Source organism: Moschus berezovskii, chromosome 11, assembly GCF_049115385.1.
Source record: "Moschus berezovskii isolate FMDL1 chromosome 11, NW_MosBer_1.0, whole genome shotgun sequence".
NCBI lineage: Eukaryota > Metazoa > Chordata > Mammalia > Artiodactyla > Moschidae > Moschus > Moschus berezovskii.
In genome coordinates, this window is record NC_142470.1 from 2,172,995 (window position 1) to 2,197,222 (window position 24,228).

The 24,228-nt window shown below is 66.1% G+C and overlaps 1 protein-coding gene across 2 annotated transcripts in view; it reads left to right on the forward strand.

Annotated features, from left to right (window-relative positions):
- Positions 1–3,172: 3,172 nt before the first annotated feature.
- BRD3 (bromodomain containing 3) overlaps positions 3,173–24,228 on the forward strand; it is a 31,526-nt gene continuing 10,470 nt past the window's right edge. For both annotated transcript variants that reach the window (XR_008682402.2, XM_055399439.2), the window contains exons 1-7: positions 3,173–3,325; positions 16,437–16,762; positions 17,529–17,666; positions 18,199–18,346; positions 18,925–19,139; positions 20,707–21,078; positions 23,203–23,331. Coding sequence is in view for 1 of the 2 variants with exons in the window: in XM_055399439.2 (XP_055255414.2) it covers positions 16,550–16,762; positions 17,529–17,666; positions 18,199–18,346; positions 18,925–19,139; positions 20,707–21,078; positions 23,203–23,331 (1,215 nt within the window). In the remaining variant the exon portion in view is untranslated. The remainder of the gene's footprint in view (positions 3,326–16,436; positions 16,763–17,528; positions 17,667–18,198; positions 18,347–18,924; positions 19,140–20,706; positions 21,079–23,202; positions 23,332–24,228) is intronic.

A 24,228-nucleotide genomic window follows, 5' to 3' on the forward strand; every position in this document is an offset into this window, starting at 1 on the left:
CCTCTGCAGTCTGTGGGGGAAGGACACACAATAACTAAACTTTTAAGAGGCTTGTGTGTTGACTCAACTATAAACCAACAGCGTCGCTGACTGGGGTCTCCAGGGGTGTGGTGGGGGAAGACCGCAGCAGGGAGCCACTGGGGTCTGAGTTCTGGGCTGGCCTGAGCAAGGGCTTAATCAAGACCAAGTATGAGCTTCAAAGCCACGGTTTTAGGTCTGCAGGGCTCCTGTTGGGCTGACGGGGCAGCTGCCTTGGCTGCTGGGGGTCTGGCTGCTCTGAGTTTCGCAGATGGAGCCTGGAGAGGGGTTCAGAGGTGCAGAAAAGGGTGTTCACACAGCCACGACACGGTGGATCTCTTGTAGGGCGTAGGGGGCCTGGAGCCCTGCTCTCAGGGAGCTGCCACACTCCCTGAGGGTGCAGATGGTCAATACACAGCCTAAGTAAGAGGCCAGGCCAGAAAGGGGTGCCACAACTGAGGCAGACCGGGGGCCCGCTCGCCCCCCACATGCCTTTCTCCTTCCGCAGCTGCAGGATCAGGTCCTATTTTTATATCCTCCTTAGACGGACGAGGAAACCCCTGTAGGGGAGATTAAGTGTCTGTGTCCCAGGCACACGGAGGCCCAGCCGCTCATGTTGAAGCTACAAGAGCCTTGGGAGGGAGAGAACGGAACCGGTGGAGGTGGGGGTGCTCAGGGCCAGCCTCCCCAAGAAGCCTTGGGGAGGGGACTCTTCATTGGGCCCGAGGGGTTGTTAGCCCAGGGGCCAAGTTCTCAAGTGTGAGCATTGGCCACGTTTCTCTTACAGACTCTGCTTCCTGGAGACTTCTCCGGCCTCAGGGAAGGTCACTTGGATGAGCTCTGTTTGCTGCGGGTCAGTGAGCAAGCAGGACCAGTGCACAGGGAGAGGCAAGAGGCAGGACGCAGGCCTGCGCATCAGACCCTGGTTCGCAGGGCTGGCCAGGCTCCCGCCAGACTCCCGGGAGGGACTCCTCTGGTCAGTGGGAGACCAGAGGACGACGACCAGGGTCCTGGGCATTCTGTCTGCAGCCTTGCCAGCCTGGCTGGTCAGGGATGGCCTCTGTATGCGCGCCATCCAAGTCCCTGCAAGGTCTGGACGAGGTGGAGAGGCTCTTTGTTTGGCCTCAGGAGGAGCGGGGTGGGATCTTCTTCAGCAGAAAGGTGGACCATGCTGATGGCCAGAGAGCCCAGAATACCCACGAGCATGAGAGCCAGGGCGCAGGAAGGCGACAACTAAAACAGAAGTCTGCAAACTAGGGTGCCAAGGTGGGGCTGCGGAAAAGACGCGACCGGGGTGGTAGTTCCAAAGGAGTGCATCGGCAGGTCCTCACCTCCCTTCTCCAACCTTCTCTGCTTTGTAAACTAAAGAGGCTAAGGTGTTCCCCAGCCAGAGCCTTGTCCCTGCGGGGTGTAAGAAGTCCGGGCTTCCCGGGAAAGGGACGGTTGGGAGGGTGGGGGAAGGTCTTGGCCTCCTCTACAAGCTGCATTTCCCCAGAGCCCAGGCATTGGCGTCTCAGCTCTCTGTGCCCCCCAGCCACTTCAGCGCCCAGGGTTTCCTCACCTGTAAGCCGGGCGCAGAAGGCCTGTGCTGGGTGGGTGTGGGGCTGCACCCACTCAACGGAGCTGGTGTCCGCTTTAATGTTGCTTTTATAAAGATGCCTGCGTTTGTGGCAGCAGCACTCCTGCTCAACCTGGAACAAACCCAGTGACCCCAGGGGCCTGGGAAGGATCCAGCCCACACAAGGAGACTCCACCTTGCGGTTGGCAGGACCAGCGGGTACCAAGGAAAACTCGCTATACTTTTGACTTTCCATGGGGGGTTAACACATGGAAGGGCTTCCCTTGTGGTTCAGCTGGTAAAGAATTTGCCTGCAATGCAGGAGACCCAGGTTTGATCCCTGGGTTGGGAAGATCCCCTGGAGAAGGGAACGGCTACCCACTCCAGTATTCTGGCCTGGAGAATTCCATGGGCTGTATAGTTCATGGGGTCACACAGAGTCCGTCAGGTCTGAGTGACTTCCACTTTCACTAGTATAGGCAAAGTGTATCCACTTTAGGTTATGAAAGTAAAAGTGAAGTGGCTCAGTTGTGTCTGACTCTTTGCAACCCCATGGACTGTAGCCTACCAGGCTCCTCCGTCCATGGGATTCTCCAGGCGAGAATGCTGGAGTGGGCTGCCATTTCCTTCTCCAGGGGATCTTCCCAACCCAGAGATGGAACCTTGGTCTCTTGCATTGCAGACAGGCGCTTTACCCTCTGAGCCACTAGGCAAGCCTACTTTAGGTTAGAGCTAGATAAAAATCGACTTAATATATACACAGGAGGAACTGCCACCCAAAAAAAGAGATCTCAAACGTGTCCAGGAACTGAATCTTCCAAAATACAGAAAAGGGCCAGGGCCCGCAGGTTTTACCTTTGGGGCCCACTGCTGGAATCCCGGCCTAGGGACCTTTGATCTCATTCCTGCCTCTCACAGGGAAAGAGGCTGGCGGGGGGGAAGGTCTCCGGGCAGAGCCGGCAACGTCCCCTGCTCCTCGCCAGCACGAGGGACTTGGTGCCCTCTCACGACCAGGAACTCGGGCGCCCAGGCCCCAGCCTGTTGCGGGGACAGGAGGTGGGCGGGCTGGCAGGAGGGGGTCGACGGGGGCGCGGCCGAGCGCGACTCCTCCCCGGGCGGGGCCGCCCCTGCGCGCGCCGACGCCCCGGCCCCGCCCGCGCGCGCGCCCCCGCCAGGCTAATTAGGCGCGAGGTTTGTTTACAAACACGGGCGCCCGGCAGGTGCGCGCCGCCCAGGCCGCGCGCGCCCGGGGTTCCAGGGCGGCCCCACCGACTCGGGGGTCCCCGGGCGAGGGTGGGAGAGGCAGGCGGGCGCTGGCCGTCCTCCCGCCCTTTGCGCGCCTCCTTGGGCACCAGGAAATGGGCCCAGAGGCGCGCGTCCCCCGCGTCGGAGTGGGCGCGGGGGCGCCGCGCAGGGTCTCCGAGTCGCCGCCGGCGCCGCGCCCCGCCCCGCGCGCCCCCCGGGCCGGGCCCGCTCGCGGCCGGGTCGGCGGGGCGGGCGGGGGCGGGGGCGCGCGGGGCGGGGCGCGGCGCTGGCGGGGCCGGGACATGTAGTCCGCGCGCCACGGCCTCCCCTGGGCGGCCCCGGCGCGGGCCCGGCCGCGGACTACGACTCCCGCCAGGCGCCGCGGCGCAGCGCATGAGCCCTGCTCGGCTCCGGCGCGTCTATTATGCTGCCGGGGCCGGCGAGCCAAAGACGAGCCGGCCGCGCGGGCCGGGAGGGGACGGCCGCCGGAGCCGCCGAGGCCAAGTACGCTTTTCTTTTGCTTCTTTGCGCGAGCGGGGCGGCGGGCGGCGCGGGCGGCGGCGGGCCGGGCGGGCTGGGGAGCGCGGCCCCGTGCGCTCCGCGCAGGCCGCCGGCGCGTCCGGGGAGCCTGGCACCCGGGCCGCCGTCTCCGCCGCCGCCTTTGTGCGCGGCCACGATGCAACAAAGCGCGGCGGCGGCCCGGGGTCGCGGCGGCGGCGCCGACCCCTCCCCTCGGCCCTCCGCCCGCGCCCTCCCGGCCGCCCGCGTCCCGGGCTCGGGGGCGTCGCCGCGGCCGGGGCGCGCAGCCTGGAGTTGGCACGGCCCGCGCGCCCTGCGCCAGCGACCTCCCGCGCTCCCTGCCTCACGGAAAGGATTTTTTACCCCTCTTTCCTCCGCCCGCCATCTTTCGAAGGGGGGATCGTGGAGGACGCGGAGGGGAAGGTAGCGCTTCGGCGCCACTTTGCCCGCGCGCGCCTGGCCCGCCTCGGTCCCTGGCCGCGGGGCCCGCGCGGGGGCTGTCGCCGCGTCTGGGGCGGGGGGCGAGGCCGGCGGCGCGGCGTGGAGGTCGCTCTTTTTGGAGTTAGGGGCCCGAGCTGACTTTGAGCCCTTTGGAGTTGCTGGGTCGTTGCAGCCCGGAGGAGGAGACCCAGTTCCCGTTTTGAAAACAGCGTGAAAAGCGCTTTCAACGGGCGAGATGGAGTTGGAGCGGGAGGAGCTGGGCTGGGCCCTGGCCTGACAGCACGGCACAAGCCCATCGGGGACAAGTGCTCACCCCAGGCCTCACACGGCTCCCCCGGCCCTCATGGGCTCCCCGAGAATAAAGGCGGGGCTCGGGGGAGTCTTCTCCGCCGGTTGCTCGTCGGGGTCAGGGTCGGCGGTGGAGGCCTTGGGTCGCCTCCTTTTCCCTCGGGGCCAGGGGCGGTTTTGGAAAGATGAGAGTGGGAACACGGCACGGGTCCGCCAGCAGACCCCCGGGGGCGGTCCCGTGGTCCACCCTGCGGGTTCCCGCCGTTGGGCCCAGTCCCTGACCGTTCTGCGATCCTTCATTTTGGCTGGAAGCTTTCTACCCAGAAGTGCATAACTGGGCCTCCTCCCCTTGTGTTCCCTGGGTGGTGGCTGCAAAGATAATGGTGCTGGGGGTGCTGTTGTGTATCCTGGGGCAAACTACGGGCTGGGGGGGGCGGAAGGCGTGTAATTGAGGGATCGCTGCCCCCCCCCCCGCCCCGCCAAGTGAGGACGGAGGAAAAAGTTTTTTCTTTTTTTAAACCTTGTTTTGTAGGCTTTCTTCCTGACTCTCTTTAAAATGGGGGTTCTTTTCCTGAGTCCCCGGATGGCATTTCTCCTGGGGGAGACGTTGGCATTCAAGGGGGTGAAGAAAAGGCCTGAATCCCTGCGAGAGTCCGGCCTCAGGAGTTAGGGACCTCCCCGCTTCCGTCCCCCTCCACCATCCTCCCGCAGCCGGGAGCTCGGCCTCTTATTTGCAAATAAAGCTCTGTGTTTGCCCTTCTCTGTCGTGAGGCCTTGATGTGTGCTCGCGGTTGCAGATCCGGAGAGATAGGGCGCGCGGCGTCTGAGGCGGGAGGGGACGCGGGGCGGAGTGGGCTGTTTCGCCCTGACCTTTCTGGTAACCTGGGAGGTGGGGGCAGGCCTCTGGAATCCCGCCCCAGCAGCTCCTCGGAAGCTTCGATCCAGCCCCAGCCCTGCCGCGGGGACGTCCGAGGAAGGAAGGCCAGGCGGCGCCGGTCGATTTTTGTTTTGTTTTTAGAAAGTGGAGTAATTGCTTTCTCTCCACAACAGCCCGCGCGCGCTTGGGAAGTGAGTTCGGAGGGCCGGAGGCGATGTGTTAAATGCGCTGCGCGCGCCTGGCTCGCGGGCGGAAAGTGAAAGTGGGGGTGCGGCGGCGGGGTAGACCGCGGCCCGCCGCGCCTCCTGCGCCCTCTCCCTCCAGCCTGGCGCACTGCCAGCCGCCTGAGCCCTGCGCCCCGCGCCCGGCGCGGCGCACGGCCATTTCCTGGGTCTGGGCGGCAGAGGCTCTCTGGGGAGCGCTGGCCCCCCGCCACCGGTCGCAGTAGAGTGGTTGGTGCAGGACGCTGCCCCGGCCAGCCTGGCCCCGAACCCACCGCTCGTGGGTCCTGTTCTCCTTGGAGAGCAGCGCTTGTCCTGTGGGGCCAATGGGAAGCTGTCCCAGGTGGGGAGTGAGGGCCCCCCAGGGAGTGTCTGCCCGGGTGCATGTGCTAACGGCTCTGCAGGACCCCCACCCCAACCCCAGGCTCCCCCGGTCTGTGGGTGGCTGAGTAGAATGGTCCTCCTTTCTGGTCTACCTGACTGATGGCAGACTCGTAAAGGGACAGGACACCCATCAGGCCCCGCAGACCCCGTGCCAGCGGCCAGTATCTAGTCAGCACTCCTTGCTTCCAAAGGCAACTTTAGTGACATGTGGCAGAAAGCTGGGCGCATCCCTGTCCGCTGGAGCTTGTCCTGGGAGAGCCCCTGCCTGGGAGCCCGCCCTCCACCCCACCCCGGGCACTGCCCCCTGGTGTCTGTGGACGGGTCCACAGGTGTCATAACAGCGTGGGGTAGCCTGGGCACTTGGATCGAGGGTGCCGGGGGCGGGTGGCTTGTTGAACCCCCTCAGCTTCCCCTTGAGTCATGAACCCCTTTGGCACCTGCACCCCTGCTCTGAGGGTCTGTGGTCCCGCCTCCGACAAGCACTGGGATCTTAAAGGCCAATGGTGACGTTTCTGGGTCTCTGGGTGGAGATGATGGTTACCTTGGCTGGGGTGGGGGTGGCGGTCAGTGTCTGTTTCTGTGGCCAGGTTTTCATTGTTGCACACGAGAACCTGGTCTGAACCTAACGCCTTTTCAGGGTCTTTGTGAGCTGGAGTCTGAGCTGGCAGACGCATGGGGGGAAGCCCCCCTCCATCCTTCCCGCAGAACTGGGGCAGTTGCTCAGGAGGTCATGAGGTGCCTGGGAGAACACTCTCCCCGTGCTCGGGAGCTGCCACTTGGGGTGCTGGGTGCCACAGGCGCCCAGTGGGGTTTTCCTGCAAGTGTCGGAATCTGGGCTTAGGAGGGTGATCAGGAGCATGTTCGGGAGGGCTGGGGGCACCTGTGTCCCAGATGCTGCCCTGTCGTGAGGAGCCGGCGCCCCGGGGTCCCCGCCGAGGTCCCTGGTAGCTGGGGGCGGGAACGCATGTCGAGTGACTGAACCCTCGTGCCCTGTTATCGGGAGGAGCTGGTGGGCAGCATGGTCTGACGGTGTCTCAGGGTGAAACGCAGGTGTAAATGGAAAGAGAGGGCAGAAGGGGGTGCTGCCCAGCCCCCAGCCTGCTCGCCCTGTGGGGCAGAGCCCTGGCGATGCCAGCCGGGTGCCAGGGCTGCTGGTCCAGAGCTGGGGCCCCGCTGCCTGTGTGCCCCAGATAAGCCACGCCCACCTGTGCTCTGCGGTCTCAGCTGCCAGCAGGCTGTCCCGGCCGGGCCGTTGGGGGTCTGGGTGGGGAAGACACCGATGGCCGTGCTACCGTTCTCTGAGATGTTGGAGCCCGCACCCCCACGCCCCGTGGGCAGGGAGAGGCGGTGCTCGGTAAGCGTGTGCGCTCTGGGGCTGTGGGAAGGGTCCCAGGGGTGGCGACTGGGACCCCCAGCCCTTGGGTGCCCCCTGTGCTCGGAGCACCTGCCCGTCCTTCTCCAGGGCTTCCAGGCTCCGGCCAGCCTTCCCGTGGGAGCCCCTGCTGCCCTGGAAAGGTGTGGGCACCCAGGGAGCATGTTTGTGTGGGGACCCTGGCTTACCAAGGCTGGGCCGTGCGAGGTGCCGCTCTGGGCTGGCACCGGCGGGCTCCCCTGAGGCCTGGGGGGGGCCGGCTGCTGCTCGACCCTGGGATTGGGTGGGGGTCGTGGGGTCCCAGCCTGACCTCCCGCCTCCCTGCTCAGGCTCCACGGCCTCCTGGCTCCTCTAGGCCTCGGGTCCCATCTGTTTGGTGGGGCGAAGGGTCAGCTTCCTTGTGAGGGCCGCCGCCGGTTGTGTGAGCTTGGGAGGGCCCTGGCGGGCGCGGCCACTATCCAAGTCTAGCCTGGGATGCGTGGTGTGTGTGGCGCTTCCTCCCGCTCAGGATCCTGGAGTTGCCCACGTGGGTGTCGGTGTCAGTGGGGGTTGGCTGTTGGGACAGGTGACAGTGACTGCAGGCGGGCCCAGGCCCCCGGTAAGTGCAGTGACCGCCTGACCCCTCGCACCCTCTGTGGGGCCGACTGGCCCAGAGAGGCTGGTCCCCCCTTTCCCTCTCCAGGAGCATGGGGGCTGGTCAGATTGCCCTCCGTGTGTCCCCTGGCGTCATCCCCCATTCCAAGTGGCTGGTCTCTCGCCACCCCCCCCGGAACCCCCCCTGGAGCTTTCCAGCCCCTGACACGCGCCACCAGTGCAGCATCTCTGTGGTTTTTTTGGCCGTTTTTCTTAAAGGTGGGTTGTTTGAGAGGTGGGTAGGGACAACCTTGCACAGGTTAGGGGGTGTGGCTGGCCTGACCCTGACTGTGAGCAGTGACCCCATAGCAGAGCTGGTCGGAGGCTGGCTTCTCCAGGTAGGCTGGCAGGCTGGGCAGAAAGATGGGGTGTCAGGGAACACTGGATTGAGGAGGACCCTTAGCAGAGCTGAGAGGACGTCAGGAGGGACCAAGGCCTCTCGGGCACCAGGCCGGCGCCTCAGTTCAGTTCAGTCGTGTCCGGCTCTTTGCGACCCCATGGACCGCAGCACGCCAGGCCTCCCTGTCCATCACCAACTCCCGGAGTTTACTCAAACCCATGTCCATCGAGTCAGTGACACCATCTGACCATCTCATCCTCTGTCGTCCCCTTCTCCTCCCGCCTTCCATCTTTCCTAGCATCAGGGTCTTTTCCACTGAGTCAGCTCTTCACATCAGGTGGCCAAAGGATTGCCGACCTGGGGGTGCTGTGGGCATGCAATGGGACTGGCCTGGGGGGGGTCACGCCCTGACCCTGGGTGGGCTCGGGGCCCGGTCGGGGCTGAGCCGCTCTGGGCAGAAGCCCTTCGGGTGGTGGCCATGGTGGCACTTGTCCCTGCACGGCTGGGGTGGTGGCCAGTAGGGCCCGGGGTGTGCGGGGCCACCGCCCGCCTGGCTGACCTGCTTGGAGGCCCCTCGCCGGGCCCCTGGGTCCCCTCGCTGGAGGAGGCAGTTGGCTCCGTCTGTCACCAAAGCCGACCCTGCCCACGCGGCTCCTGTTTCCTGGGGCTCGGCTGCCCCGGGCAGAGGCGCTGGGGCAGCGGACCAGCCCCTCCCTGAGGGTCACTGCCGTGTCTCTGCGGGTCTGTCCCGGGACATGGTGTGGAGCCTCCAGGGTTGGGGGGATGGCCTCGCTCACAGCCTGGCTCTGCCCTGGGACCTTTCTCCTCTGAGCCTCCCACCCCACCTGGAAAGTGGAGCCCCTGTGGCCTCCGCCGATGCTGGGATGGGACCTGGGGAGATGGGGCAGTGTCACGGTGGGGGCCCCCATGGGCAGAAAGGGAGCCCACCCCCACAACTCAGGAGGTGAGGCTGCAGGGTTTGAGCTGGGCCAGAGGGAAGGGGGAGGAGGTGACAATGGGATGGGGCGCCCCCCCAGGCTTTCTTCCAGTCTCTGACCTCTGCCCTTGGTGCCCAGGTCTCCCACCAGCCTCCCCCCAACCTGATCCTGGTTCAGGAGTCCCCCTCAGCCCGACGCCCTCCAAGCTAGGAGCTTCCCGGGACTCCTCACCCCTCTGCCTCGTCCTCTGACCCTGCCCACCTCCCTGTTGCCCCCCCATGGCTGAAAGCGTGTCCCCCGATGCTGGTGAGCAAGCAGCCCCTGGGTTGGGCACCCCCCCAGGACCCCCGAGAGATGGAGGAGACCAGACTGCCCAGGAGTGCCCGGCTCCAGCCGCTGGGTCCTGTCTGCAGTGGGAGGGTCGGAGCCACCACTGCGGCCTCGTTTTCTGGGCAGTTTCCCTCGTGGCCCCTGGCCAGAGGTCCACACTCTCCCCTTGTTTGTCCAGGAGCCTGAAGGGCCCTGGTGTCCAGCCTCTCTTGATGCGTCTCTCCAGGTTGAGCCAGCCTACGGGGCCTGAGTTTCTGTGTTTTATTTCTGATTCCAGTTCCCCAGGAAGGAAAGAGGCGGGTCCCAGAGCCTGGAGTCCAGGGACCCTGGGAAGGGGCGGGGAGATGGCTGTGACCTCCGGGCCCGCTTGCCGCGGAGCTGGGGACACCCATGCCCCGCCCCTGCCTGTGGCCGGATGTGTCCTGCACAGAGTCCCTCGTGATGGAGCGGCGGGTGTGTGGCTCCGGGGGTGGGGTGGCACCGCAGTGACCCCCAGCCCCCTGCCCCCCACCGCCCTGGGCCAGCCGCTTGGCTTTCTGAGCCCTCCCGCAGGATCCCGCCTGAACCACTGTCTGGGTTTCCTCTCGCTGTTCGAGGGCTTTTGCGGTTTGTCTGAGCATTTCCGCCCCGGGTGGTTTCACATCCCCCTCTTCGAGGGAAGGCTTCTCTCACTCTGGCCTTCGCCCGTTCGTGCTGCTGCCTTCAGGCCGGCGGCGGGCTCCCCGGGAGGTGTGTGTGTGTGTGTATGTGTGGGTGTTCCCCGGGAGGTGTGTGTGTGGGTGCTCCCCAGGAGGTGTGTATGGGTATGTGGGGGGCTGCTCCCCGGGAGGTGTGTGTGTGTGCTCCCCAGGAGGTGTGTGTGGGTGCTCCCTGGGAGGTGTGTGTTGGGGGGGGTGCTCCACGGGAGGTGTGTGTGTGTGTGGGGTGCTCCCCGGGAGGTGTATGTGGGTGCTCCCCGGGAGGTGTGTGTGTGTGCGTGGGTGCTCCCCGGGAGGTGTGTGTGGGTGCTCCCTGGGAGGTGTGTGTGTGTGTGGGGTGCTCCACGGGAGGTGTGTGTGGGTGCTCCCCGGGAGGTGTTTATGTGTGGGGGGTGCTCCCCGGGAGGTGTATGTGGGTGCTCCCTGGGAGGTGTGTGTGTGTGGGTGCTCCCCGGAAGGTGTGTGTGGGGGGTGGCTGCTCCCCGGGAGGTGTGTGTGGGTGCTTCCTGGGAGGTGTGTGTGTGTGTGGGGTGCTCCCCGGGAGGTGTGTGGGGGTGCTCCCTGGGAGGTGTGTGTGTGTGGGTGCTCCCCGGGAGGTGTGTGTGTGTGTGTGTGTGCTCCCCGGGAGGTGTGTGCGTGGGTGCTCCCCGGGAGGTGTGTGTGTGGCTGCTCCCCGGGAGGTGTGTGTGGGGGGTGGCTGCTCCCCGGGAGGTGTGTGTGGGTGCTCCCTGGGAGGGGTGTGTGTGTGGGTGCTCCCCGGGAGGTGTGTGTGGGTGCTCCCTGGGAGGGGTGTGTGGGTGCTCCCTGGGAGGGGTGTGTGTGTGGGGGCTGCTCCCAGCCTCAATCTCCCCTCTGAGGGACTAGGGCTCCTCACGACGGGGCCGAGCGTGCCTGCCTCGCTGTGCCTGCGGCCTGTCTCCCGGAAGGCGGTTTTCAGCGGCCCTGGCTGGCTCTGGTGCCCGTGGTGGGGGTCAGGGGTGGGCCACATGTTTTGCTCCTGCGTGTTTATCACAGGAGGTGAGACCTGCCCCCCAGCCCTGCCGGGGACGGGGGCGTGAAGGAGCACCTGGCGCCTTGCAAGTCTGTTCCGTCTGTGTCTGGTCTTGCGTTCTGGGCTCTGTCACCTGCGCTTCCCCACCGTGTCCAGGGCCGTCCTGCCTGAGTCCACCCTCCCCCCCACTGCACACACACCTGGGTTCGTCTCCTCTGTTGAGCCAGGGGCCCCAGGAAGCAGGGCTATGCCCCCAGATCTCACTGTTGCTGTGGGGTGGGGCGGTGCAGCGTCCTGAGCGCCCAAGGAAAGGGGGTTCACCTCTTCTTTTTGAGGTGGGGGCTCCCCAGTGTGGCCAGCGGGGGGCAGTGGAGGCCCCTGCGTGCCCCGCTTCTGCTCAGAGACCCCCAGTCGTTTCAGCCCCGCCCCCACCCCTGTGATCACAGAGCAGACGTGTCTCCTTCCTGAAGTGTGAGGGCTTTTAAAGAATCGTACCGCACACCCCCGTTACCCCCAGAGCACTGACGTCGAGTCCAGGCTTGTCGAACAGTCCGTGTGGACGCAGACGCCTCTCGACACACGGTCCAGCAGGTGTTTCTAGCGCGCTGGCCCAGGGTGGAGGTGCTGGGGTTGGGCACTGCCTCGCCCACCCCGGCCATCCCCCCAGCCTTCGAGGGGCCCCGAGGTGTCCCGGTCTGCGTGGAGAACCCGACCCCAGTGACATTGGAGCTGCGACCCCAGGAAACTTCCCCGAGGAGTGAGTTTTCTTCCTTGTTCTTTTGCCACAGCAGCTGGCCCTTTGCCGCTGAGGGACGGCCCTCTGTGTCCATATTTACCTCCCCAGGAGGTTGACGTGTTTCTCTGCCAGCTGTTGTGTCTGACTTGGTACGTTGTCTCAGACCTTGGGGGCTGCAGGAATGCAAGTGGGTTCTGAGAGCCCAGAGGCTCCATCGGGACACGCCTGGCATTGGGGGAGTGGGAGTCAGGCCTGGGCCTGTTCCCTGAGGTCACGGTCCCTGGCCGGGCGGCGGGTTGCTCCCGACCCGATCACGGCAGGAGTTGCCTGCTTGTGCCCCGAGTGGGCTAGAGTGGGAGCGCTCACGTCTCGGGGGCTCACAGGCGTCTGTGGAGGCCCTGCTTCTGCCCCAGGAGGCAGCTCATCTGCGTGGTGGGGGCCTGAGTGCCCTGGGCCTCAGTTTCCCTATTTGCAGCCAGCCCCTGTAAGTGCTGCCAGGGGCCGACCCGGGACCCCTGAGGAGGGCTCCCAGCCGGACTTTCCTCCACTCCTCTGTGGCCCCTCCTGGTGTCCCCACCCAGCCACAGTGGCTTAGGCCACGGGAATGGGCTGGATCCTTCTGGAAACCCTCACTCTTGAGTTTGCCTTGTTCCTCTTGATGTAGGGGGCCTGTGGACACCCCCCTGGGGCTCCCTGGAGGAAGAGGTTCTGGAGTCTTTGCCAGTGGACGCAGGCACCCGGCCACGTTGGTCCCCCTGCTGTTTTCTCGTCCGGGTCCCTAGCCAGGGAGGCCAGGTGGGCCGGTGACCAGGCCTTCGTCCTGGGTGGGGCCTGGAAGGGCGGAAGGGAGGGCTGGGATGTCCAGCGTGTGCCCATGTGGAGCCCAGGCCTGCTGGGCGAGGAGGCCCCCTGGGGGCTGGTGTCACCTGGCTCTCTATCCGCGGTCCAGGAACCCCCGGTCCCCCACGTCTTCGAGGACGGGCGCCACGCCTCCGTCCTTGGGGCTGGCTCGGAAGCGCTTGACCGCTGATGGCCATTCTGCTGGTCAGCCAGGAGGGCAGCTGGGGCTTGAACCCTGGCGTGGCAGACCCTAGCAGGCACGCCCCGCTGCCCTTGTGCGGGGCTCCCTGTGTCTGCAGCATCTTCGTGTCCCCAGCTGAAGTTGGACCGGGAACTCGGTGGCGGGGGGTGCCACTGCCGGGGACCGCCCCCTGGGGTCACGGGGGCCCTGGTTGCGGTTGTGGTGGGGCCGTGTGGTGCCTTATGATCGCTGAGCGCCCTCTCTCGCCCCAGGTCGGGAGGCAGGGGGGTCCTGGGCGCGTGTCCCTGAGGCCCCCCATGGCTGGGTTCGGGAAGTACCCCAGGGACGGAAGAGCCTGAGCTTTGTCATCCACGTGGTGTGCCTGCTCACTGGCCGTGTGGGGTCACGTGGCATCTCCCCTTCAGTAGGGGTGGAGGGCCCGTGGCCGACCATGCAGCGCCCTTTGGGGCTTCTCCACTGTCTGCGACCTCACCCAGGAGGGCGGCTGGTGAGGCCTGGCCAGGGCCCGCTGGGGGCGGGTGCATGGTGACCCTGGACGCGGCTGGGTGGTGATTCCCCGGCCTGTCCTGTCATTTTAAGTCCCCGTGTGGCTCTGGCCGTCTTCTCCAGGACTGACGTTGGTTCCGGGCTGAGCCCTGGAGGGGCGGGTTGGGGGCAGCTGGTGGACTGTGTGGCTCCAGCTTCTTTCTGGAAGCAGCCTGTGCCTTCTGGTCTTGGGATGCGGCTGACGGATGGCACAGCTGCAGCGGGCGGCCCCCCTGGGCCTCCAGCCTCAGCCGCCTGCTGCCCAACAGGTGGGCGTTGGTGGGCTTTCTCGGCCGACCAGGCGACGTGGGCGGGGGGGTGGCGTGAGGGGTTGACGGCGTCTCTCGCAGCCCTGCTGAGGGTGAGCCGAGACCTCAGGGTCGCCGTGGCCCCGGACTTGCCCCAGACGGAGCATGCGCAGTTGCCTGGCCCCGGACCTTGGAGGAAGAGACGCGAGCTCCCAGACGCTTGGTCGGGTTGGAGCATTTTTCCAAACTAGAAGTCGCTTTACACTTTCTTCTTTTTGTAAGAGTAATGCGTTCTTAAAAAAACAAACCCACCGGTTCAGAAATGCAAGCAGCAAGGGAGAAGGCAGCCTGCGGGCACGCACGCTGTGGGCCTGGGGTCCCGGGCACCCAGGGGGCCTCCCCGTCATCTTGCCGGCCCTCAGGGGATGTCCCGGGCTCAGCCAGCGCCTGAGTTCCTTGGGGTCGCTGTTGGGTCAGCAGGGCTGACGGGGAGGCGAGGCCAGATTCTCACTGTGGCTCTGCTCGCTGTGGAAAGGTGGCCCGACCTGGGCTCTGCTGCGTTCTGGGAGGGCTGGCCCCAACAGGGAGCAGCGTGGCCCCTCACCCGACCTCTGAGGGACAGTGCCGGGTGACCTCTGTGATGGTATGGCCCGCCTGGGAGGGTTCTGCCCGAGCCCTTGGCCGCACGGCCCTGCCGGGGGAGCAGTGCTGGTGCCTGGGATGGGGGTCTTCGCAGCCTCTGATGCTCCTGCTGCCTTTTCTCCTCCCTGTTGAGCCAGCGCCCAGGCTGCCAGGGGCAGAGGACAAGCCGCGTGCTCGCCTCTGCCCTCGGGAGTGCTGTGCACCGCTGCCTGACGCTGGCCGCCACACCCCTGCGGGCACCCCACGCCCGTGGGAGCCTGGGTGCAGGGGTGCGCTCCTCCCAGCGGAGGTGCTGGAGGCCACGTGCGTGTTTGCAGAGGCCCCCGGCCCCATGCCAGCCCCAGGCTGTGCGGTGTCCGGCAGCTTCCAGGTGTGTCCTCTCTGAACCTCGCACACCCTCCGGGTCTGCGGTGGTTCTGGCCTCGGGACTCCCTGTGGCCTGTGGTCGGTGTTCACTGAGTGCATGCCTGGCCTGCCCCTGGGGGCTCACTCTCCCTGTCCCTGGGGGTCCACCCGGCCCGCCCCTGGGGGCCCACGCCAGGCTCGTCTGACGTCAGGCAGGAACAGGGTGTGTCCTTAATGGACCTTGGGGACCCCCACGTTGGCAGCCTCTGCAGCCTCCACGGCAGGACTGTGTGGTGATTGGTGCGTGTCCACCACTGGCCTGAGTGCTCTGCGCTGGACTCTTTTAGTTTTGAGTCCTGTGGGGACCCAGGCAGACTGGATCCCGGGGTTGGCGAAGGGCAGAGCTGGGATTGCAACCAGGGGTCTGGCCTGGCGTCTGCTCTGTGTCCCTGAGCTGCCCGGAGTCTGGGAGGCCCAGCCGGTGATGGTGCTGGGGCGGAGGAGGTTGGGGGCGACTGGGCCTGTGAGGCTGCAGCAGCCAGGACGGGCAGACGAGTCACTGGTCAGGCCGGGGCCTGCAAGCCAGAGTGGGACAGGCAGTGCTAGTTTGGACAGGAGCCCCGTGTGGGGCAAGGCTGTTGAGGGGGTGGGTTTGCAGGGACCCCAGCAGGAGGCAGTGGCTCTAGGCCAGAAGTGGTCAGCCCTGCGGGGTGCGGAGAAGCGGGGCGTTGAGGCTGAGAACACAGGCTGTCTCTCTGCGGTGGGGAGACACGGTGTCAGCTCCGTCCGCCAGCAGGCGTGGCCCCCTCCCCACGGAGCCCCTGGAGCCAGCGTGGAGGAGGGCGTTCAGGCCCTTGAGGGGGGTGGAGCGCCTCGGGATGTTCCAGAACGTTCCTCCGAGGAGGGGAGCGGGCGGGCGGGTCTGCTCCGTGCGTGGGATGTACCTAATCTCTTTTTGGAGTCTTCTTCTCTCTGGCTTGGGGTTGGTGGGGGCCGAGGAGGCGCTGGCCTGGGGGAAGCCCCTGGTGTGTAGCTCTCCCTGAAGACTGTGGTATAAGCGCACCCGTGTGGCAGACTGCGGGCCGCGGGCAGGATGTCAACCAGCTCGAGACGCTCTGCAAGTTACAGCGACCTGTTTTTCAAATCTAGTGGGTGGGTGCAGTCCCAGTGGAGGACGGGTGCTGGTCTGTCCTCCTGGGGGGCCCTCTGGCCCCCACGCAGGCCCTGCCTCCCAGCCTGCACCCGGCTGGGTCCCTGACAGGTGCCCATAAGCGCCTCCGGGCCTGGGTCCAGCTCTTGTGTGCAGCCCTCCAGGGCGTTCTGCAAACGCAAGTGACAACCGGACCACCGACTTCCTCCCAGGACACGGCAGGGGAGTCACTGTGGGGGCGGCCCGTCTGTCACCCGCTGCACGGCTGTCCACACAGTGCCGGGCGGCCTCCTGTCACACGTGGGGCCGTGGTGGCCACTTCCTTCCTGGTGCTGCGCGTGGAGGAAGTTTGGCGAGTCGGTCTGTGGTTTGCCGCCGCCCGCCACCCTCCCCGATTGGCCGAGGAACGGCTGTGTCACAAACCAGGGCCCGTTCTCATGGTTACGTTGGAACCCCCATTGCCCACGCACGGTGCAAGCTCCATGCGCCTTTCTGCCGGCCTGGCTTGGCCATTGGGTCCGCGTCGCCGCTTTCGACGTGCGAGTCGCTGCCCGGAAGGTTGCTGCTGTCCAGGCCGGTGTCGAGGCAGTCCCCCGCGCGCTGGCGGCTGGTGGGTGGTGAGCCGACACTGGCCAAGGCCTTGGCCTCCGCCTGGACGGCCACCCCCACCGCCCCTTGCGTCTCCCCCACCCGTCTAGGGGAGGCACCTGCCGCCATTCTGCCTCCCGTCCTGAGGGCAGCGGTGTGACAGTGGTTCTATGACAGGTGAGGGCGGGCCTGACCGGGGCGGACACGCCAAGGTGGCCTCGCCGTGACCGCACGTCCTCGCGTGCCTGTGGAGCCGGCTGAGGCTGGGGTGACCGGCCATCCCCCCGCGGTCCCTCCCGCTCTGCAGGTGCTGCCCGGTTGGGCCCAGACATGGGATGTCGTGCCTCGGCGGGGAGCACAGAGGAAGCCAGGGCCTCCCCGAGCCGCTGCCGTGACGGCCAGTGAGCGAGCAGCCGGAGGATGTCCACCGCAACGCCGGTTGCCCCCACGGGGATCCCGGCGGCCCCGGGCCCAGTGAACCCGCCCCCGCCGGAGGTCTCCAACCCCGCCAAGCCCGGCCGCAAGACCAACCAGCTACAGTACATGCAGAACGTGGTGGTGAAGACACTCTGGAAACACCAGTTTGCCTGGCCCTTCTACCAACCCGTGGACGCCATCAAGTTGAACCTGCCCGTGAGTGCCCCGCCCGCTGCCCCTCCCCTGTCCTGGGAGGACGGCCCCTCTGGCTTTGGCCCAGGGAGGCGGCAGGTGCTTGGAGGGTGGGCCCAGCACAGAATCTGTGATGATGGAAAGGCAGAGGGGAACGCAGGCCTGGGCGCGGGGAGGGCGGCTGCCCCGGGTGCAGGGAGCGGGAGGCCGTGGCCTCGTGGGTGGACGAGGCGGGCGGCCCAGGCGCAGAGAGGCACGCTGAGGCTCACCCCGCACCAGCCCCATCCCGCCAAGTGACGCATCTGCACACACAGCCTTGTGCTCACGTGTGGGCGGCCGGCTTTCCCGGGGATGGCGCCTTAGCTGCGTTCCTGGGGCCCACCTGACCGGCTGACGGCTTTCTCCTTTGGGCCCGAGTGGAGAACCCTGGCGTCCTGCAGGGGGAGCCCTGGGCCGGCACTTGGCAGCCTGGCCCTGGGGCACCTGCAGGCCCTTCAGTGAAGTTTGGGGTCCAGGGAGGGGGCCTGGCCCCTCATCCAGCGCCTGGACCTGCTCTGCAGTCCTCTGCCCACGCAGACTCCCGTCAGACCAGAGGGGCTTGGCAGGGTCTGTGCTGGCCCAGGGCTCCCCCAGACCTGGCGCCCCCGCCGCCTCAGCTGGACAGGAGCTCGGGTCCAGCCCCAGCGCCGAGCTGCCCGAGAAGACCGCCTCGTGTGCGATCTTGGCTCTTGGGGATCGTGACAACCATCTTACTGAATCCCACAGTAACGCCTGACTGCCTCTTTCCTAGGATTATCATAAGATAATAAAGAACCCCATGGACATGGGGACCATTAAGAAGAGACTCGAGAATAACTATTACTGGAGCGCGAGCGAGTGCATGCAGGACTTCAACACCATGTTCACGAACTGTTACATTTACAACAAGGTGAGGTGGCGCGGCCCATGCACTGCTGTCAGTGGCCTGAGGGGGGTGCCAGCGTGGGGCTGGCCGGTGTCCACCGGGCCGGGCGCCTCGCAGCGGCTCTCAGACCGATTCAGGCCACCTCGGCCTCCCACCCAGCCCTTGTCTGGCTGCGATCCCCATGTGTGGGCCCCACAAGCCACGTGTCTGAGGGCTCGCCCTGTGCGTGGGCCCACGTGCCCTGCTGTCACAGGGAACGTTTGAACAGCCTTCTCAGAAGGAGTCGACACACCAGATGCTTTAAAACATCCCTACACTTGGACCCTGTTTCCTCTCTGTGATGGGAGAAAGAGTGGTTTTTTATTCTTTGCAGTTTTTGAGTTCTTCCAAGAGGTTCCGTGTTAAAATGTATTCCTGTTGCTTCCCATCCCACCCCGCCAGATCTCTTAATGACTTTTTAAATACATATTTTTCTTGGGCAGCGGTTGCGTGTTTGTCTGCTACAAGCAACGCGGCTGCCTTCCAGCGCATGACCCTGCTTCTCCCGTGTCTTCAGCCCACAGATGACATAGTGCTCATGGCCCAAGCCTTAGAGAAAATCTTTCTGCAGAAAGTGGCTCAGATGCCCCAGGAGGAAGTTGAATTACTGCCCCCTGCTCCAAAGGGCAAAGGCCGGAAACCAGCTTCGGGAGCACAGAGTGCAGGTAAGGGGGATGGGGTGCCCACCTTCCAGAGCCGACGAGAGTGTCCCTTCTGGGCTCAGCGCCCCTCTCTGCGAGGTCGATGGTGGTCGGGGCCTGGGAGCCGGTGCTCCGGTGTGTGGCTTGCCGGGTCCCCAGGCTCGCTCCTCCCCACTGGCCCTGTCTTGGAGGCTGCCCCTTCTGGAGGCCGCAGCGTCTTCTCTCTGAATGGTCCGGGAGTGGCGGGGGTTCAGAGTTGGCACCGGGAGCCCGGGGGCGGCCTTCCCCGCCCTGGGAACCCAGAACCAAGGTGTGTCCCCATGCAGAGCTGCCCAGGCGGGGCCTGTCCTTCAGAGAGGTGGGGCAGCAGCTGGTTACGCAGCTCTGTCTGGTCACCTGGTGATGGCCTGGCGGACCTGGGTTAGGCCCCGGGCTCTGACCTCCCAGGCTGCGCGCCCCATCCTGGTTCACTCACCCCGGCCTCAGAGACGGCGTCCGTGAGGGTGACGGCCAGGGTCTCGGGAGGAGGGGCCGGTCCCGACAGCACCCCGTCGTGCGCTGCAGAGCCGGGCCAGCTTCGCCTCCTGTCTTCTGCCCTCAAGGCTCGCAGCAAGTGGCAGCCGTGTCCTCCGTGTGCCCGGCGACCCCCTTCCAGAGCGTCCCCCCCACGGTCTCCCAGACGCCCGTCATCGCTGCCACCCCCGTGCCAACCATCACCGCAAACGTCACGTCAGTCCCTGTCCCCTCAGCCGCCGCCCCGCCTCCCCCTGCCACGCCCATCATCCCCGTGGTCCCTCCCACGCCACCCGTCGTCAAGGTGAGCTTTCCCGGGGTCGCAGATGTGGGCAGGAGGGGTGCTCTGTCCCTTCCCCGGCACACTGAGCACACGGGTCTCTGGACCAGTCCCGTCTGCCCACGCCCGTGGGGTGGGCTGCGATTCCCGACACCGACGCTCGGAGCCGCAGGTCACACAGCTGGCGAGGGCAGCTGGGCTGGGACCCTGGCGTCTCTGGCCTCCGTGGCACACACAGGTTCCCTGCAGGGCATGCAGGGGGTGAGGGCACACTCGGATCTCCAGCGGTTGGCACGGGGAGGGTGGTGGTGGCCTCCGTGTACACCCCTCCCTGGCTTCAGCCGGGAGCCTCCCCCACAGGGCCCGGGCTTGGAGCGCTTGCTTTCCGCAAGGTCCGCAGCCAGCAGGGATGGTCCCGCTCCCACTGACGTGCACCGTCTTCTCCGGTTTGACCCTCACAGCGGCCCTCGCGGGCAGGCAGTGGTTCCCCCATCTTTCAGATGAGGAGGCGGGCGCTCAGAGGGGTTAAATGGCTCCCCCAAGGTAAAACGCCGCTCGCTCCTCCCCGCGGCCTCCACTGCCTGCCCTTGGGCGGCGCTGGCAGGCCGTCCCGCCCAGCGCCCTGCTGCCTTGGAGCATGTCCCATCTGCCACGCCCCATGAGCCCCAGGACCCCGCAGTGCGCGCTTGGCCTGCTGTGGGTGCCATGACGTGCGTGCGTGGGTGGCTGGCTCACGCCTGCCAGCCTGGGGGCAGGGGCTTGGCTGGGGTAGCGCCTTCTGTGGCTGGCCCTGGCGGCGGACCCTGGGGAGGCTGCTGGCCGGGTGCTTGTGGCTCCCGGGGGCTGCCCCGCCTGCCGGACGGTGGGGGGGTGGCTCCACACCCTGGCTGCCGAGGCGCTTGACAGGCTCTCCCTACGGTGCCCGCCCAGTAGGGGTGGGCGGGTCGCTTTGGTCTTCCCTCCTTGGGCAGGGAGCCGCTCCTAGGGTCGGCTCTGGACCTGTCCAGCGCTCAGCCCTGGGGTCCCAGCTCCCAGACCTTGTGCCCCTGCTGGTGTCTCTGGGTCCCCCGCCCCACTGCCCGCATGCTCCTCCCAGCTCCTCCTCCTGCAGCTGCCACTGTCCGTGGAGCGCCCGCTTTGAGGCCTGTGTCGGGGATGCCCCCTCTTGCCTCTGACCCGCAGGGGTCTCTTATCTCTGCTGTCCCCGAGCCCCACTGGGTGCCTATCCTGGTCGCTGCAGGACCCTGAGCCATGGTCTGGGCACAGGTGTGGGCACAAGTGGGCAGTGTGATGCATTTCAGGGTGACGAGCGCCCCCCGTGACCGTGGGGCCTGGGGGCCCGGGTAGCCTCAGAGTCTAGCCTCACCACCACCAGCTGTGTGACCTCGGGCAGGCGCTGTGGCCCCTCTGAGCCTCGGCCTCCTGCGTGGCGCAGGGGCCCAGGGAGGGCGGTGGTGGCCGTGCATGCCCTCGCTTCGCTCGGGGCCTGGCGGGCGGTCCGAGCTCCAGGAGCGCCCTCGGGCGGGTCCTGGTCACCCCCGCCCACCGCGGGCACTGGCTCCCCAGCTCACGGCCGTCTCCACTGTCACAGAAGAAGGGCGTGAAGCGGAAAGCAGACACCACCACGCCCACGACGTCTGCCATCACGGCCAGCCGCAGCGAGTCGCCCCCGCCGCTCTCGGACCCCAAGCAGGCCAAGGTGGTGGCGCGGCGGGAGAGCGGGGGCCGCCCCATCAAGCCGCCCAAGAAGGACCTAGAGGACGGCGAGGTGCCCCAGCACGCGGGCAAGAAGGGCCGGCTCTCCGAGCATCTCCGCCACTGCGACAGCATCCTCAAGGAGATGCTGTCCAAGAAGCACGCGGCCTACGCCTGGCCCTTCTACAAGCCGGTGGACGCCGAGGCCCTGGAGCTGCATGATTACCACGACATCATCAAGCACCCGATGGACCTGAGCACCGTCAAGGTAGGCGGGCTGCCGGCCACGCCCCCTCCCATGCCGCAGGCCCCCGGGCGTTGCCCGGCTCCCTCCCGCAGCAGCAGGCAGGGCCTCAGGGCTGGCCCGGGGCCCAGCAGGGCCTGGCAGGAAGCTGTGCTCTGCCCGGTCCTGTCTGAAGCTGCAGCTTCCCGTCGCCTGTTTCTGTTGAGCCGCTTTGGTTCCTGCGTCTCTGCCTGTCCTGGTGCATTTGCGGGTCCCTGTGACACCAGGCGAGCAGGCCCTTCACGGCCCAGCCCCTCCCAGGACAGACACGGGTCTTGGAGGAGGCCGTGGCTGAGCTGACCCCAGGATCCCTGCCCTCTCAGTCCCTGCACCAGGCTCTTCCTGTCCTGGAGGTTTCTCCCTTGGCTTTTGTGGGCGTTGCAGAGGGTCAGGCCCGGTGTGGACGAGCAGAGCAGGGCAGGCTTGGGCCAGGCGGGGATGGAGGCGGCTTCCTGGCTGGTGGCAGCCCCAAGGGCAGGAGATTGGGGCTGTGAGCTCCCGAGGGGTCTTCCCCGCATGATCGAGGGGGTGCAGGCCCGACACCGCTCTGCTTCCTCAGCCCCTGTCAGTTTCTGATGGTCTGAGGGTGTCCCCAGCACAGGGGCATGTGTGGGCCTGCAGCGCTGCCCCCACAGAGGGGAGGAGGGGGTTCTCTGCACTTGTGGGGTCGGGGCCCTGAGCTGCCGGTCTCAGGCATTCTGCCCCGGCTCCACGAACGCTGCCCTGGGACAGACTCTCCTTCTGGAAGTCTTGCTCCCCGCTGCGGGCAGGACAGGCCCGGCCGTCCAGGGCAGTGGTTCCTGGGGAGCCCACTGGGCTGGGTGACCGAGCGGCCTCGTCACCCTATCTGACCCTCTTCCTGGTTGCAAGGGCAGGTGGCGGCTTCCTCAGACACACTCTGTGCTCTGGGGTCCCTGCCTCTTTTGGGAGCCCTGCAGCGCCAGCTGCTTTTCCTGGGCCGATGGTTCGTCTGTGTGATGTGAACAGAGGATCAGGGTGCGCGCCGAGCAGCAGAGGGAAACGCTGCCTCTGGTTCCACCGCCCTGCTTCACCAGGGGTGATTGTTGCTGATGGTTCGGTTACATCTTTCCTGACCAGCTCCTGGCTCAGGCTGGCTCTTTCCCAGCGGGTTTTGTCAGTGGGGCAGCTGTTCCCAGGCTCCGAGGTGCACCGGGACAGTGGCCAGCAGTCAAATTAGGGCCGGAGTCCAAGACTGTCACAGGTGTTGAGAGAGCCTCAGCTGCCTATTTGCTGAGCTGCTCCAGGATGGGGAGGTTGTGCCGAGGGCTGGAGCCCAGCAGCACCGGTGTTGCTGGAAGCCCTCAAGAGGGCAGAGGAGGGTGATGTGAAGGCTGGAGGGGCTGCAGGTCCTGGAGTCTGACCACCAGCTGCCCCTCCTCCGAGGCCAGGACTTCGTTGCTTTGGGTGCAGGCGGGGTGGGTGGCTGGGCTCTGGCCCACAGTGTCCTGTGGCAGTGGAGCACGGCCCCCAGGATAAATGGGCACCTCAGACCTCCGACACGAGGTCCTTGACACATGAGCTCCACGTGAACCCAGCCAGGCCCAGGCAGCTCATGCCCCGAGAGCCACTGCCCGGTCTGCCCTGACCTTGCTGCCTCCATGCGGCGCCCCCGTCTGGTCGCACCCCGTCCCCTGCCGTGGTGCCCCGATGTCTGTGTCCTGGTGGCGGCGGGATGGTTGGGTGCCGCCGTGAGGCAGGCTGGCCAAACAGCACCTGGATTCTCTGGGGAGAAAATTAAAGGTCTCGTTCCGAGAGCTGAGTCACCCCCTAAACGAGCAGAGGGTTGTTCCCTGCCAGACGCCCTGCCGACAGGGACACATATGTGTGAAAAATCTCGCAGGATGCAGAGCTGGGGATTCGGGCTGAGGAGGGGTGGGTGGTGGCTGCGGGAGCTGACTCCTGTGACTGCCTTTGTCTTTCTCCTTGGGGATCTGCCTCTCTTCTGGGCTCCCGGACCCTCCCCTCCGAGCACCCAGCCCCCTCCCGCCCTCTCTTCCGGGCTCCTGGACACAGTCTCGGGCTGGCGTTGGACCTGTGGCGAGCCCTGAGGTCTGGCGGTGCCTCACGCCCGTGGCCTGTGTCTTACAGAAGAAGATGGACAGCCGTGAATACCCCGACGCGCAGGGCTTCGCGGCCGACATCCGGTTGATGTTCTCCAACTGTTATAAATACAACCCCCCGGACCACGAGGTGGTGGCCATGGCCAGGAAGCTGCAGGTGAGCCAGGCCTGGGGGGCAGGGCCTCCTGGGCACAGGCGGGATCAGCTGCTCGGGGCAGGTGTCGGGAGCGTCCGGCCGGGGAAGGCGCAGGGTTGGGGGGTGTCTGGGGACCTCACCCACGAGCACGTTTCTCTTGAGTGGTGGCTGAGAGGTGGCCAGGCCCTGGGCCTGCTCCCCAGGGATGAGGTGGCCCGCAAACCAGTTTCCGCCTCCTGGGAGCAGCAGGCTCCAGTGGGCATCAGCGCACAGGTGGGCCCGCAGGGGTTCTGGTGGGGTGAGGGCAGAGTGGAGGTGGGCTGCTCCCTGCACGTCGCTGCGTGCCAGGGCCCGCGGGTGTCCTGCCAGGCAACGGCTCGTGGCTTTGCTGACGACGCGGGAGCGTGGGGCCTGCAGGGCAGTGCAGGCTGGCCTTCAGTGGCAGGACCTTGCGTGTGTGCACAGATCTGTGACTTACGCTGCGAGTGTGCGTGTGTCATGTATGTGCCCACGTGCTTGCTCATCCGTCAGTCTGAAGGCTGACACGGGTTTCTGTGGGCCGGCACGTGGGGTCTGTTCTCTCTGCAATCACCTGGGCTGTAGCCCACCAGTCTCCTCTGTCCGTGGGATTCTCCAGACAACAACACTGGAGTGGGTTGCCATTCTCTTCTCCAGGGGATTTTTTTCCCCACCCAGGAATCGAACCCAGGTCTCTCCTGCAATGCAGGCAGATTCTTTACCATCTGAGCAACCAGGGAATCGCTTTGTAAATAACATCACCTGTATTTTACATGGAATAAAATCAGAAGGTTTTCTGTTTAGAAGAAAGAGACCCCGTGGACGTGTGTCCTGTTCCAGGAGCTCTCTTTTCACAGGACCCAGCACGACATCCCCCATCTCTTGCTCAGAACCATTCTG